At 39.8% G+C, this 17,561-nt stretch overlaps 1 protein-coding gene across 1 annotated transcript in view; it reads left to right on the plus strand.

The window, feature by feature from the left end:
• Positions 1–278: 278 nt before the first annotated feature.
• The window catches only part of LOC138357532 (sperm acrosomal protein FSA-ACR.1-like), a 47,765-nt gene continuing 30,482 nt past the window's right edge, over positions 279–17,561 (plus strand). The window contains exon 1 of the mRNA XM_069314400.1: positions 279–425. Within this exon, the coding sequence (XP_069170501.1) occupies positions 279–425 (147 nt within the window). The remainder of the gene's footprint in view (positions 426–17,561) is intronic.

Here is a 17,561-nt window from a genome sequence, read left to right on the forward strand (position 1 = left end):
AAATTCAAAGTTTTCTCGAATATGAACGGTATTTGACCATTCCTCAGAAAGCGACTCACAACGGTCGACTAACAACCAAGTTCCTAATTACTGCTAGGTGAACAGAAGCAAAAGGTGCAAGGAGACGCGCCTAGCTGTCTCCCCCTGCCTGTGTGTGTGTGTGTGTGTGTGTGTGTGGTGTGTGTGTGTATATGTGTGTGTGTGTGTGTGTGTGTGTGTGTGTGTGTGTGTGTGTGTGTGTGTGTGTGTGTGTGTGTGTGTGTGTGTCTTAGGAGAACATGGGCGGTTTACATGTCTCAGAGAATCTGACAATGTTCCTCTCAGAGGAAGTTATTGTAAAAATAAACCTCCTTGAGAGCAAGACCTGCGAGGATCCGGATATCAGCAACGAGCCGTGTAACCGGAGGCTCGGATCCGGATACCCGGTGTGCGATGCTTGCGATGCTCTAAGATCTTCCGTCTTCCAGACAACAGTCATCCGAAAAAAACAATGTTTTCACTATCATATTTATTTACAATACAACAGCACTTTACTTTCTGGGGGCTGCCTCCTCCTCCTCCTCTAGCTCTGAGCCTCACTATTCTTCCTCACTATTCCCCTGATCCTCCTCCTCACCTCTCCATCCGTCCTGCCTCACCATCTGGCCCTCAGCTGCATTACAGGGAAGTAAAGCGTAAATTACATGACGAAGATATATACAATTTCGAAGCTCCTTTCGTAACATAGGTTTCCAGAGAATATAATTCTCAGAACAGAACGTAAATCGTTGTATTAGATTTAGATGTTACTTAAGAGTTAATTTCAATTTCGACTTTTTAGAGCAGAAAAATTTTTGTTCTCGCCACACTTCGAAAAGTTATATGGATTTTTTGTAAATATATTTTTATCTGATTTTGTTCCGCTATTCATTTTATTTAATATTATTCAGGAAAAGGCTATAAAAAATGTGTGTGAAATCCCGTCCTTGAAAGTGGGTGTAATCCCGGGTTCTTAATGAAGGAAACTGAGACGATTGGGGATGAGAGAGAGAGAGAGAGAGAGAGAGAGAGAGAGAGAGAGAGAGAGAGAGAGAGAGAGAGAGAGAGAGAGAGAGAGAGAGAGAGAGAGATAGAGAGTGAGTGGGTAGGCTTACACCCCTTGAGGCAATCTTTATTTAATTAATTCCAATGTTACCTGAGCTTCACCTCTTGTGTTTACCTGTGATGTTGACCCCTGACCCTTGTGCACATACAGGTTATCCTCCCTTCTCACCCTTTATTACATTCCTCTCATTTAACCTGAACTTTCCCTTTAACTTTCACATAACTTTCCAATTGTTTTCAAATAGCTTTTTCATGATATTCACTTAGCTTTCCCTCTCGTTTTTGCTTAGTTTTCCCACTGCTTTCACCATGGCTTAACTTTATCTTCACTTTCACTAAACTTTCTTCTCATTTCTGCATCGCAGTATCATTTATTTTCCCACATAGTTTTCTCTGTAATATTAAATTCTACAATTTTGTATTTCTACTCTATATTGAAATATGTTAATTTTATTTCTACTTTTGAATATATTATGCTTATTTTCTCTCTAATTCAACTCCTTCATTCTTTTTTACCTCATTTTGTTACATTTTAACCTTATCTTCATTCAGAGACGTTACTCTCTTGTACTTTCTTAGTTCTTTCTCGCAGTTCTTCCACGAATACAATGATCTCTGATGACTATCTTGAGATGATCTTGAGATGATTTCAGGGCTTTTTTTAGTGTCCCCGCGCCTCCACCCCCAGGAAGCAGCCCGTGACAGCTGACTAACACCCAGGTACCTATTTTACTGCTAGGTAACAAGGGCATAGGGTGAAAGAAACTTTGCCCATTGTTTCTCGCCGGCGTCCGGGATCGACCCCGGGACCACAGGATCACAAGTCCAGCGTGCTGTCCGCTCGGCCGACCGGCTCCCTGAGAGCCGGTCGCATCCTTTAACTATAGCATCCTTTAAGAATAATATCCGCTAGACAGCTGTTAACCCCCCTCATTATATCACCCTCATTATGGCTACTCTACTTCTTAAGTGGTTAGTATGTTGATAATGTCATTATAACACAATAGGTGATTTTTTTTTAATTTTTGTTATTTTCATGATCAATACCTGGTCTCCATCAACATCAATGTCACCATTGTTGTTCCTTTTCATTATTTTCTTCATTCTCATTTACCTGTTGTGTAAAGAGGAACAGGAACTACAGAAGAACAGTTTCCTGTTAATGGTGAGGGGCCCTGAGGGCCTCTTACCCTGAGGTTGAAGGGTTCATTACGAGTTAGTTCTAATTGTACTGCCCACCTGGGAGACTAAATTCAGCATTGACTCTTCTAATTCCGAGGGTAAATGTAACTTCGTCAGGTTAGGTCTACGGACCCGAGTTCGAGCCCCGGCTGGGACAGGAAGAAGAAGGTAAGCTTTCTTTTTCCTCATCGTTCTGTTAAGCTAAGAGTAAATTAGGTGTCTTGGAGTTCGTTTGCTGTTGGGGGCTGCTTTCTGTGTGTGTGTGTGTGTGTGTGTGTACTCACCTAGTTGTACTCACCTAGTTGTGTTTGCGGGGGTTGAGCTCTGGCTCTTTGGTCCTGCCTCTCAACCGTCAATCAACAGGTATACAGATTCCTGAGCCTATTGGGCTCTATCATATCTACACTGTGTGTATGTGTGTGAGTGTGTGTATGTATGTGTGTGTGTGTGTGTGTGTGTGTGTGTGTGTGTGTGTGTGTGTGTGTGTGTGTGTGTGTGTGTGTGTAAAACATACATACATAAATACATACAGACACACATACATACACAGTTACAGACGAAGTAACACAAACGACCCTCCGATAAAGTAAATTACGTAGTTAAAACCTCTATCTCTCGCTTCCCTATTCCCAACCAACTCCGGCATCCCAAATAAAAGTGTCCTGACGTCCAGTTTAAACAACATGTTGCTCCTATTCGGGTCCCAAACTTCAACCAATTTCGTGCAATTTGTACACCAAAGACATTACACATCCACAATTCCCTTAGAAACTGATTCCTATCATCCAATTTCTGCTTCAACAATTTTAATGTAATTTCCTGTAAAGTTTAACTAAATCACTCGTATCTGGTCCAAGCTATTTCAGAACAGAAACCCAGACGAGCGCGCGCACAAGCGAACACACACACACAGTTGAGAGGCGGGACCAAAGAGCCAGAGCTCAACCCCCGCAAGCACAACTAGGTGAACACACACATTAATACACACAGTCAATATCCTTTTCTGCCCCGAAAATTGCTCAGCTGACCTGCGGGAACTACCTTACCATCTCAGCCTCATTCAGTACGAAATTGATGTCACATCTCATTATTATAGCAAAATTTTATTTAAACATTTTATAATGAAATTTAACTAACTTGAGTAATTCAATTATGTATTATTTTACTTAGAAAGCTGCTCATATTCACTGCCACAACGGATGGTAAACAACACTGCTCATTTTCACTATCACACAGGACAGTGAAGATGCTGCTCAAATTCACTGCTACATAGGACAGTGAGGATGATGCTCATATCAGACATCAAAGATTTTAGAAACATAATGAAACTATGTTGGTTACAGTATCAAATATGAAGACGTAAATATAACATCATCTAATATAATACACCATCTAATGAAATATAACATCATATATAACACACTATGCAGGCAATGAGTCACAATAACGTGGCTGAAGTATGTTGACCAGACCACACACTAGAAGGTGAAGGGACGACGACGTTTCGGTCCGTCCTGGACCATTCTCAAGTCGATTGTGAGAATGAGATTGTGAGAGACAATCGACTTGAGAATGGTCCAGGACGGACCGAAACGTCGTCGTCCCTTCAACTTCTATTGTGTGGTCTGGTCAACATATAACACACTAAATAAATATAACATAAATAAACCATAGGTCTCACCACATAGGGAAAGATAACTTAGAGGCACACTCCCAAGGAGAGAAAGATAACTCACACAAACACTCCCAAGGAGAGAAAGATAACTCACACAGACACACCCCAGGAGAGAAAGATAATTCCCACAGACACACCCCAGGAGAGAAAGATAACTCACACAGACACACCCAAGCAGAAAAAGATAACTCACAAACACACCTGAAAAGCAAACCTTCAACCCGGACCTCAAAGCGGCTGTCACAAACACATACCAATACACAGACAAACAAGTCGTTGTGACTTGACTTGCGAGAGCATCTTTCCTTGCGCTGACAAAAACACACAAATATATATATATATATATATATATATATATATATATATATATATATATATATATATATATATATATATATATATATATATATATATATATACATATATATACATATTTTGGTTCAACTCTTGGAACAAATTATCAAATAAGAGTTAAGGAAAACGGGGCCACAAAAATATCTTCTCGAAAATGTCGAAGATTGGCGTCTTATATATATATATATATGTCGTACCTAGTAGCCAGAACGCACTTCTCAGCCTACTATGCAAAGCCCGATTTGCCTAATAAGCCAAGTTTTCATATATTAATGTTATTTCGACAACCTAACCTACCTAACCTAACCTAACCTAACTTTTTCGGCTACCTAACCTAACCTAACCTATAAAGATAGGTTTGGTTAGGTTAGGTAGGGTTGGTTAGGTTCGGTCATATATCTACGTTAATTTTAACGCCAATAAAGAAAATTGACCTCATACATAATGAAATGGGTAGCTTTATCATTTCATAAGAAAAAAATTAGAGAAAATATATTATTTCAGGAAAACTTGGCTTATTAGGCAAATCGGGCCTTGCATAGTAGGCTGAGAAGTGCGTTCTGGCTACTAGGTACGACATATATATATATATATATATATATATATATATATATATATATATATATATATATATATATATATATATATATAAGCGACAAGATGTGAAAACCTTTTGTTTTCTCGAAGGAAATGTAGTTATGGATTTATGTACTTATGCTGATGTATTATGAGGTTAGAAAGAAATGGATAAATTAAGATAAAAAGAGAGAGAGACAGTCAGAGACAGAGATAGAGACAGAGACAGAGACAGAGAGAGAGAGACAGATAAAGACAGAGATAGAGAGAGAGAGAGAGAGAGAGAGAGAGAGAGAGAGAGAGAGAGAGAGAGAGAGATGGAAGAAATCTCGTCTGAAGTTTTCGCCCTAGGCCAAATATATTGAGCTCAATAACCAGTGATTTCGCCTGAGAATGAGCCCAAGTGAGTGAAAATTATCATATCACCATCTTTAACTCTTCAGCCTCCCAAATTTCTTTATTCATTCATCATATTCATTCTTATTCATTCATCAAAATGGACTGCTTCACTCGCCCACTCACTCACTCTTTAACTTATCATATTCAATATCCGCGACTCATCTCAACACAAAGAAAAGACAAAGAAGCAACTAATTTGCCTAATATGTTGCACTTTAGATGTAAGATGACCGCAGAAGTTATCCTCAGAAGTTTGGCTCTTGAGAAAGACTCAGTAACTCAAAGGGGTTTCAACATTCGCTCTTATGATACTTTGGGAACAAGAGCAAGTTCTTGATGTTACGATCCCATTGCGGGGAGTTGGTCAAAACGAAAAAAATACCGAAATAACTTTCTCTAAGTCCCGGGGTCGAATCCCAGCCTGATCAGAAACACCTTGGCGGTGTTTCCTTTCGCCTCAAGTCTCTGTTTACATAGCAGTAAATTGGTACCTGGGAGTTAAACAGCTACTGGGGGCTGCTTCCTGGGAAAGGTTTTGAGATGGCCTAGCTTGTTGTTTGACATACAAGCTCATGCACACATACTTTCCCTTCCCATGAGACATGGGAGGGGGAAAGCTCTAAGCCTGCTAACAGGCAGTAGAAGTAGTCTACCCTCTGCATTTATCTGCTTGAAGAGAGAGAGAGAGAGAGAGAGAGAGAGAGAGAGAGAGAGAGAGAGAGAGAGAGAGAGAGAGAGAGAGAGAGAGAGAGAGAGAGAGAGAGAGAGAGAGAGAGAGAGAGAGAGAGAGAGAGAGAGAGAGAGAGAGAGAGAGAGAGAGAGAGAGAGAGAGAGAGAGAGAGAGAGAGAGAGAGAAAGAGAGAGAGAGAGAGAGAGACAGAGACTGACAAAAAAACAACATTTACAGATACATTTGTTCAATTTCTGCAGTTGTTGATTGTGAACAAATCATGCCATATATTAACCTTTAAAACACAACTGGGAAAAATGAAGGCAAATGGGGGGTAGGGGGGACCTTCGACAACCCGCCGGCTTCCTGTCCTCGACGAGGCCAGGAAGTTTACATCTATACTCTAGCCACCAGGGTCATTTCTCATCCAATATCTACGCTCTCAGTTACGAAAGCTGTACATCTTTCGGCGGCTTTGTTTACATTTATCAAACACTTTATGAGTTTCGAATCACTACGAAGTTATCTATGGCAATATTACCATGGGGTTTCTGAAGCTTTGAAGCTCGTAAGCTGTGCAAAAAAGCTGTTAAAAAGCTGTTATGATTAGAAAGGTAAAAAGATACAAAGCTAAAAAGAAAGTTAAAAATCTGTTATGAATATAAAGTGGATGCATTAATGCTTGATTAATTGCTCACAATGCTTGATCAACGCACACGCCCAGGACGTGAGCTAGACAGGAGCTTCCCGGCAAAGCTCCACGCTAAAAAAAAAGGAGAATAAATCATGCTTCAAGCTTGGCTTCCTATCATGGTAACTCATAGTCTGGAGGCCAGAGCAGCGTGTGTAGCTGACTCGCCCTGAATTTATGATGAGGACTAAGACTCATCTCTGAGGCTTCTACAATGCCTGACTCAGCCTCTCTCTCTCTCTCCCTTTCTCTCTCTCTCTCTCTCTCTCTCTCTCTCTCTCTCTCTCTCTCTCTCTCTCTCTCTCTCTCTCTCTCTCTCTCTCTCTCTCTCTCTCACACACACACACACAAGGGTGGGTGATGGTATTCGTGTTTCAAGTTAACAATACTTCCCTCACTTTCCCTCTTCTTTTCACTTCCCTTTTTCCCTCTCTCCTTTCCCTCCACCCTTTCCCTCCTCACTTTCCTTCCCCCCTTTCCCCTCCCACAACATACCTCACGCTGCAGTCCCACTCTGTAACTCATACCTGTCACGCAAGACATAACCAACACTCATCTCTATGAAATAAAACACGCAATTTTCAAATCCATTTCTACAAGCAACCAGCTATACCTACTACCATCTTGTTTTTCATTCACAACCTCTTATCTAGACAACTCACAATCAACAAAACTCAAAAACAAGCACTTTTGACAATCGAAATAGCACTTCACAATCAATATCCACATACCCAGTCAACCCAACAAATGATAATGAGCAAATACACTATCTAAATGGCCAGAATTGACTTCCCTAAACTTCAGCCCGAGGGTTCAAAGCGTCACTATAATGACGTGCTTAATTGCCCGAACCTAACCTAACCTAACCTCATCAGGGATCCGTGAATAGAAAACGGGGCATTACGTAAACATTGCAAGCCTCTATGATTATTAATACTAATTTTTTTAGACCTAAAGGATACGTCATATACGTCAAATACGTCAAAATACGATGAACTATTTTCAGGTGTGGTTATCTTCTTGAGATGATTTCGGGGCTTTAGTGTCCCCGCGGCCCGGTCCTCGACCAGGCCTCCACCCCCAGGAAGCAGCCCGTGACAGCTGACTAACACCCAGGTACCTATTTTACTGCTAGGTAACAGGAGCATAGGGTGAAAGAAACTCTGCCCATTGTTTCTCGCCGGCGCCTGGGATCAAACCCAGGACCACAGGATCACAATCCAGCGTGCTGTCCGCTCTGCCGACCGGCTCCTTTACATGGTTAGGTTGAACGTCAAATTTTCAGCCCTGTTATTATGAATTTCTACCTATAACCTACAACCAATAACCTCACAACCCACAAGGACCACAACCCCGCCAATAACAACCCAAACCCAACAAAATAACAACCCACAACCTCTTTACAACCAACCACCTCAACTCTCACCCACGACAATCCCCAGAAACTCCACAATTCCCCACAACCCACAACCTACCACAACTCCACCTCCCACAATCTATAATAACGTTGCTCATGTCGAGTAAGAATCTAGACAGTTTCTCAGCTCAGTCGCCCTATTTCATGCATAAAGCCGCTGGCTCCTCCTATCGTATACAATATTTTGTACCCACTTTCACCTCCGAGGTATAGCGATGGCTCGTATTATAGAAGGAAAAAAATAAGAAAGCAGAGGAGAGGAAAGGGGGAGAGAGGAGGACAGTGGATTAGAAGAGAGGAGTAGAGGATATAGAAAAGGAGAGGACGAAAGATAAGTGAGAACGGTAAAGTAAAGAACAGGTTAGATAATGCAAAAACTAAAACTGAGGATTAGGAATAAAGAAAAAGGTGAACATAATAAAATAGGAGAGAGATTTTACGAAAGAACATGAGAGAGGGCCTCGTAGCTTGGTGGATAGCGCGCAGGACTCGTAATTCTGTGGCGCGGGTTCGATTCCCGCACGAGGCAGAAACAAATGGGCAAAGTTTCTTTCACCCTGAATGCCCCTGTTACCTAGCAGTAAATAGGTACCTGGGAGTTAAGTCAGCTGTCACGGGCAGCTTCCTGGGGGTGGAGGCCTGGTCTAGGACCGGGCCGCGGGGACACTAAAGCCCCGAAATCATCTCAAGATAAGGGAAGAAAACAAAGGGCAATAAGTGAAATAAAATGTTACAGACGGCGTTGTTAATTACTTTTTATGTTTTGGCTATTAGGACCAGGGTTCCTGACAGCTGAGTGGACAGCGCTTCGGATTCGTAGTCCTGAGGTTCCGGGTTTGATGCCCGGTGGAGACAAATGGGCAAAAAGTCACCCAGATGCCCCTGTTACTTAGCAGTAAATAGGTACCTGGGAGTTAGACAGCTACTAGAGGCTGCTTCCTTGGGGTGTGTAACAAAAAAGGAGGCCCGGTCGAGAACCGGGCCGCGGGGACACTAAGCCCCGAAATCATCTCAAGATAACCAGGAGAGGCAACCTGTTCCTCCAGCACCACAGCTACCCACAACACAGTGCCAATAACTTGTCATCTAAACCATGGGTTTTCATAAACAAAGTTTCTCATTAAGACACATTTAGCTCAATAGTTTCACAAACAAAAAATCACTCATGAATACTCAATGCTTAAATTAGTATTTCTCAATACGTTTCCGGTATGGTCATATATGTCTTGACAACTCTAAATTATTTGGTCTACATTAAATGGTAATAAAATTAATAATTCAATGTGTCAGAGAACAGGCATCCGGTGCAAAAGGTCGAATTACTGACCCCTTACTCACATGCAATTCCACAGCAAGCTGACTAACTTCTAGGTACTTAATTACTGCTAATGGGTGCATTAGGTGATAGGAAAACGCGCCCAACCATTTATGTCCTGCCCGGTATTCGAACCCAGAATTATTGATCGTGGGTCGAGGACAAACCCGACTGTAGTACCCGGGAGGCATAGCAAGCAGTGTACTTTTGTTTGAGTTTAATGGTAGGTTAATTTGTCCAAAATGAATAATATATTTAAGTAGCAAAAAGTTGGGAGTCTGTCCATTATGTAATTGACAGACTAAAAGGCAGGACCCAGACACTGAAGTTTTTTTCAGCAAACGCAGCAAGGAACACACACACACACACACACACACACACACACACACACACACACACGCACACACACACACACACACACACACACACACACACACACACACACACACACACAAATGACAAATGGAATGCATTAGGAAGTAATGTGTTGGAGGCTGACTCCATACACAGTTTCAAGTGTAGATATGATAGAATCCAATAGGCTAAGGAACCTGTACACCTGTTGATTGACGGTTGAGAGGCGAGACCAAAGAGCCAGAGCTCAACCCTCGCAAACACAACTAGGTGAGTACACACACACACACACACACACACACACACACACACACACACACACACACACACACACACAAACACACACAGTTTTAAATGTAGATATGATAGAGCCCAGTAGGCTCAGGAATCTGTACACCAGTTGATTGACAGTTGAGAGGCGGGACCAAAGAGCCAAAGCTCAACCCCCGCAAGCACAAATAGGTGAGTACAAATAGGTGAGTACACACACACACACACACGCACACACACACACACACACACACACACACACACACACACACACACACACACACACACACACACACACTAACCCACTACACACATCCACACACGAGCAAAACACTGGGAAACTTAGGGACTCACAGAAACACAAACACAGACTCACACAGGCTAAAGCAATTACACAAAATAAAAACTCATACACAAACTCTTGGAATCTGTTGGAGGAACTGCTGCATGCAACACCAGGTCGTCCCAACGATATGTTGCAAAAGGGGGCTTCAGAGGTATTTACGTTTTTCCACCAACCAGAGACTAGGAGAGAAGCCAGGGAGATCTGGAGTGAATGATGCTGGGTTCACGGAAGAGGGTGAAGCCATTGCTCGATTCAAAGAGGGAGAGGTGTGAGAAATGAGATAGAGGGGCGGAAGAGGAAAATCTGTGAGAGTGTTTCGAGGGGGTTTGGTGGAAATTGAAAGCCTTTTACTCCCAGCAACATGGAGTAGTTGGCTACTGGTGTGGAGGTTTGGAGAGAATGTGAGGCTCCCTGATGCAGCAGACTGTAGTGAATAACAGATGGGGAATGGATATATATATATATATATATATATATATATATATATATATATATATATATATATATATATATATATATATATATATATATATATATATAATAAAACAAAAAACAATTTATATTTCTAACGTTTAACATTTAATGGTAAATTCCTTTGCACCTACATGATGTACTCCTAATTTTAGCTTTTCAGGAACCACTTTACTGCCAGCCTTCGTGGAAATTGATAATGAAGTTGAAGAGATTATTGCTTGGTTGTAATGGCCTTTAGAGCAGCTCCGCCTCTCAGCATTAATTTTTGTAATTCTTAAAATTTGGTCTTTTTTTAATTTGTAAAATTTGGGCGTTTTAATTTTTACTTTTTGGTCACATTTTTCAACGGATTGGTCGATTCCGTGTAAAATGCGACGTATTAGGTGAGACAGGTTCAGGAAAAAAGTTAGGATGAAAATCTAATCGTTATTATTATTATTATATTTATATTATTAATATTATATTAATTAATGTTTTTAAAATAGTTTTCATTTAAAAACAATATTACTAAAAATATATTAATCAGTGTTTTCTCTCTCCCTCTCTCTCTCTCTCTCTCTCACTATCTCTTCGTATTCAGAACTTTCAGAACACGAAAGAGCACGCCAGAATGGAAATTTACCGCACGACATCAGAGAGCCAATCAGAACTTGTGTGACAGCTATTGGTTCTCTGATTGGCTGGTGTCGAGCACAGATGCACGATAGCCGGTGATTTCTTCTTCAATATCCGCCACTAATAGATCTCAAGTCTTTTGCATATCCTTAAAGGAAGACCGTCCTGGGATTGTGCCATATATATATATATATATATATATATATATATATATATATATATATATATATATATATATATATATATGTGAGAAAGCTGCATGAACGCGCAAGCCATATATCACTAAGAACTCTTTGACCCGGCCAGGATTCGAACCCATGCCGTCCAGGATCACCCCTAAACGTACACAGTACCGTGACCACCGCACCAATGATCGTCTATATAAGGATTGGTCAGTCTTGGCGCTTATTAACTAAGCTCCCTGACTGACCAATCCCCGACGACACTCATGGATCCATTTGGGTACAGTTTTTCATCAAATTCTGGCGCATGCACGGGCCGCACTGAGTCTAACATGTGTGAGAAAGCTGCATGAACGCGCAAGCCATATATCACTAAGAACTCTTTGACCCGGCCAGGATTCGAACCCATGCCGTCCAGGATCACCCCTAAACGTACACAGTACCGTGACCACCGGCATGCCGTGGACGGCATGGGTTCGAATCCTGGCCGGGTCAAAGAGTTCTTAGTGATATATGGCTTGCGCGTTCATGCAGCTTTCTCACACATGTTAGACTCAGTGCGGCCCGTGCATGCGCCAGAATTTGATGAAAAACTGTACCCAAATGGATCCATGAGTGTCGTCGGGGATTGGTCAGTCAGGGAGCTTAGTTAATAAGCGCCAAGACTGACCAATCCTTATATAGACGATCATTGGTGCGGTGGTCACGGTACTGTGTACGTTTAGGGGTGATCCTGGACGGCATGGGTTCGAATCCTGGCCGGGTCAAAGAGTTCTTAGTGATATATATATATATATATATATATATATATATATATATATATATATATATATATATATATATATATATATATATATATATATATATATATATATATATATATATATTTTGGTAGCAGTCTTTCCTGTAGACATATATTATTAAATATGACCGAAAAAGTAAGATTAATAATTCTAACACGAATTTTCTCAATCTTTCGTATATTACGCTTCACTGTTGGAGGTAAATCAAAAATCACTTCTCCAAAATTCATTTTTATTTCTAGTCTGACGCGACACGGGCGCGTTTCGTAAAACTTATTACATTTTCAAAGACTTCACAAATACACAACTGATTAGAACTTACGCATCTCTGCTATTATATCTACATTTGAGTGAGGTGGGAGGGATGATGTGGCATATAGTGACGTGGCATTAACACAAGACAGAACATGAGGGGATATTAATAGGGTATTAAAAGTATCAACACAAGACAGAACAGAAACAATGGGTATTGAATAGAAGTGTTTGTAGAAAGCCTATTGGTCCATATTTCTTGATGCTTCTATATTGGAGCGGAGTCTTGAGGTGGGTAGAATATAGTTGTGCAATAATTGGCTGTTGATTGCTGGTGTTGACTTCTTGATGTGTAGTGCCTCGCAAACGTCAAGCCGCCTGCTATCGCTGTATCTATCGATGATTTCTGTGTTGTTTACTAGGATTTCTCTGGCGATGGTTTGGTTACGGGAAGAGATTATATGTTCCTTAATGGAGCCCTGTTGCTTATGCATCGTTAAACGCCTGGAAAGAGATGTTGTTGTCTTGCCTAAATACTGGGTTTTTTGGAGCTTACAGTCCCCAAGTGGGCATTTGAAGGCATAGACGACGTTAGTCTCTTTTAAAGCGTTCTGTTTTGTGTCTGGAGAGTTTCTCATGAGTAGGCTGGCCGTTTTTCTGGTTTTATAGTAAATCGTCAGTTGTATCCTCTGATTTTTGTCTGTAGGGATAACGTTTCTATTAACAATATCTTTCAGGACCCTTTCCTCCGTTTTATGAGCTCATAAAACGGAGGAAAGGGTCCTGAAAGATATTGTTAATAGAAACGTTATCCCTACAGACAAAAATCAGAGGATACAACTGACGATTTACTATAAAACCAGAAAAACGGCCAGCCTACTCATGAGAAACTCTCCAGACACAAAACAGAACGTTTTAAAAGAGACTAACGTCGTCTATGCCTTCAAATGCCCACTTGGGGACTGTAAGCTCCAAAAAACCCAGTATATAGGCAAGACAACAACATCTCTTTCCAGGCGTTTAATGATGCATAAGCAACAGGGCTCCATTAAGGAACATATAATCTCTTCCCATAACCAAACCATCGCCAGAGAAATCCTAGTAAACAACACAGAAATCATCGATAGATACAGCGATAGCAGGCGGCTTGACGTTTGCGAGGCACTACACATCAAGAAGTCAACACCAGCAATCAACAGCCAATTATTGCACAACTATATTCTACCCACCTCAAGACTCCGCTCCAATATAGAAGCATCAAGAAATATGGACCAATAGGCTTTCTACAAACACTTCTATTCAATACCCATTGTTTCTGTTCTGTCTTGTGTTGATACTTTTAATACCCTATTAATATCCCCTCATGTTCTGTCTTGTGTTAATGCCACATCACTATATGCCACATCATCCCTCCCACCTCACTCAAATGTAGATATAATAGCAGAGATACGTAAGTTCTAATCAGTTGTGTATTTGTGAAGTCTTTGAAAATGTAATAAGTTTTACGAAACGCGCCCGTGTCGCGTCAGACTAGAAATAAAAATGAATTTTGGAGAAGTGATTTTTGATTTACCTCCAACAGTGAAGCGTAATGTACGAAAGATTGAGAAAATTCGTGTTAGAATTATTAATCTTACTTTTTCGGTCATATTTAATAATATATATATATATATATATATATATATATATATATATATATATATATATATATATATATATATATATATATATATATATATATGCAATTTATACCCATTGATTCGTGTTCTATCTTGTCACCTCACCCAAAAACATTTGTGTCATATCACCTCACTCAAAACAAATATAAGCATGAAATGATATGTGTAAACCTGTCTTTGAAAATGTGAGAAGTCCTTGCGAAACGCTTTTAGGCGTCAGACCATAAATAAAAAACGAGAAAATGAACTTTGGAGAGTTAATTTTTCAATTACCCCCGACAGTGAAGAAAAACGTACGAAATACTGAGAAGATTCGTGTTAGAATTATTAATCTTACTCTTTCGGTCATATTTAATAATATATATATATATATATATATATATATATATATATATATATATATATATATATATATATATATATATATATATATATATATATATATGGAGTGGTGCCCTGGTTGTTGAGGCTAGATTGTATTTTCAGAGAGCAAAGCCAGGGTAGGTCGATATGGAAAAGAAGTTGTTACCCATGCAGCAAGTTTCCCCTCTCCACGATGCTGAAATAGTCCAATAGAAAGGCGAACGAGAATACGCTTGGTTCTAACCCCGTCGCTGGAGCTGCCAGAACGAGGTTGAAGTCAACAACGAACTACAAGCCTTAGGGGTTCCAAGTCAGCATTAAGTGATTTCTCGAAGCATTTTTTGCACTTCCCAAGTCTTTTGTTCATTCTAATTATGTTTTAATTCATTCCTTATCTGTTGTACTTCAACCCTTTCCAGAGATGTCTTCTCCTTTGTCTCATCTCCCCTAATCTCTCATTCTTTGCCCTCTTTTGATTGGTCAGTAAAGGTATACGATGATAATTCCATTTCCTCACTTCCGCTCTTTATTAAGGCTCTTAATTTCTAATTGTCTTCTCCAATTAATATCAATAATTTTCTCGTATGTATTCCTTCTGCTATGTATTTTATGCTTTTGCTTTTTTTGCTTTATGAATTTTGCTTTTTTTTTTTTGATCGTCGTGTTCTTCTGTTTTCTTTCTTCTCATGCTTTTAGTTCTCTTCGTTTGCTATACTAACCTCTTTTTTATTACATTTCTTGCCTCTCCTTTACTTTTCTCTACTCCAATCTGTCCATTTCTACTCTTTATTTCACTCTCTCCTCTTCTCTTTCCTGCTCACCTCTCCTCTCTCCTTCCCTTTCACCTTTTCCCTCTTCCTTTCTCCTTCCCTCTGTCTCTGCTCTCTCACCTCTCTCCTTATCCCAGCTTCTCCTCCTGCTCCTCCCACTGGCAGACAATGTGTACGGTTGGTTCTTGGCAACAGCCCAGGGTAAAGATAAAAATTTCAAGGTAGAGAAAAGGAGGAACTAAAGTCCATGTGAAAGAAGTCCTATAGAAGAAAAAGAGAAGAGAAAGAGAAGATAAAGAGGTTCTTTGGAAGAGAAATAGTAGTGATAAGAGGTCCCAGGGAAGAAAAGTAGAAGAGATAGAGGTCCAATGGAGGAAGAGAATAGATAGCAACCTCATGGAAGAGATGGAGAAGAGCCTGAGCTTTCAAGGAAGAGATAGAAAAGATCAATAGGTTCCAAAAACGAGATAGGGATTACCTAGATATCCCAGAGAGGAGACAATAAATAGCGAAATAATATAAAATGAAAAAACAAACCAAAATGTTTGGATTCTAAAAAACTTAAAAAATTATTGAAGGCATTGAATACGTTCCTTGGCAGTTTTTGGTAATGGAAAGATTACCCTCTGCACGTCTTCTCCTTCTTCCAAGCCATTTACTACTTAAAGATGAAATAGGTAAATCCTTCACAGGAACCGGAAATGTTTCATTGTGCCAGATTTTCTTTGGTTTTTCTACATTTCTTCATCTGCAAGACAAATCTCCAAAATTGATTCCATTGGACATGGAATCACCTTGGCTTGGCGACACAGCTGAGAAAGGTTTCTCGGTAATCTGTATTTTCTCTCTTCTTCTTGGTTGTCTCTTATTTCTCTCTAATTTTATATATTTCTCTTCTCACTGCCTTTCCTCGCTTTTATTTTTTTTATTATTTTTATTTTTTTTTATTATTTTTATTATTTTTATTTTTTTTATTATTTTTATTATTTTTATTTTTTTATTATTTTTATTATTTTTTATTTTTTCTCGCTTTTTTTATTTTATTTTTTTATTATTTTTATTATTTTTTATTTTTTCTCGCCTTTTTATTTTATTTTATACTCATTTTTCTTTCTCAATTGATCTATTCAGATATATGGCAGAATATCTATTAGTCTCTGTCTCTGTCATTTATAAAACGGAATTTCCTTTCTTTTATATTCCTCTGCCTCTTATCCTCCTTCACTGCTTCCCTTCCTCTCTCAGAAGCGCATAAATTTCCGGTTTAATGCCTCGCCATCATAGGAAGTTTTTCACTCTCCCCGACACTTTGTCTTCGTTACCAAACCGTGTTGCATCGCCCTCTGGTTGGCTGGCAACCCAAGAATAACATAAGCAGCCAGATATACTCCTTCAAGCTGGCCACCGACTGGTTGATGAAGATTAAGCCACCACAAGAGGTGACACGGGCATGAGTAGCCTGTAAGGTGGTAGAGGTCAGGAATGACCTTCAATGTTTACCGAGCCTTCGCTAAGAAATGGGAGATAATCTCTAGATAAGGTGAGAGATTGTCTCTAGATTTCGTAGGAGATAATCTCTAGATTCAGTGGGATATAATCTCTTGATTCAGTGGGATATAATCTCTTGATTCAGTGGGATATAATCTCTAGATTCAGTGGGATATAATCTCTTGATTCAGTGGGATATAATCTCTAGATTCAGTGGGATATAATTTCTAGATTCAGTGGGATATAGTCTCTAGATTCAGTGGGATATAATCTCTTGATTCAGTGGGATATAATCTCTTGATTCAGTGGGATATAATCTCTAGATTCAGTGGGATATAATCTCTTGATTCAGTGGGATATAATCTCTAGATTCAGTGGGATATAATCTCTAGATTCAGTGGGATATAATCTCTTGATTCAGTTGGAGATAATCGCTAGATTCAGTGAGATATAATCTCTAGATTCAGTGGGATATAATCTCTAGATTCAGTGGGAGAAAACCTCAAGATTCTGAGCGAGTTAAACCCCGTGTTTGGATGGAAATGTTCACTTGATTCAATAGGATACGATCTCTAAATTCAGTGGGATATAAAATGCAGATTC

This window comes from Procambarus clarkii, chromosome 78 (genome assembly GCF_040958095.1).
Source record: "Procambarus clarkii isolate CNS0578487 chromosome 78, FALCON_Pclarkii_2.0, whole genome shotgun sequence".
NCBI classification, from domain to species: domain Eukaryota; kingdom Metazoa; phylum Arthropoda; class Malacostraca; order Decapoda; family Cambaridae; genus Procambarus; species Procambarus clarkii.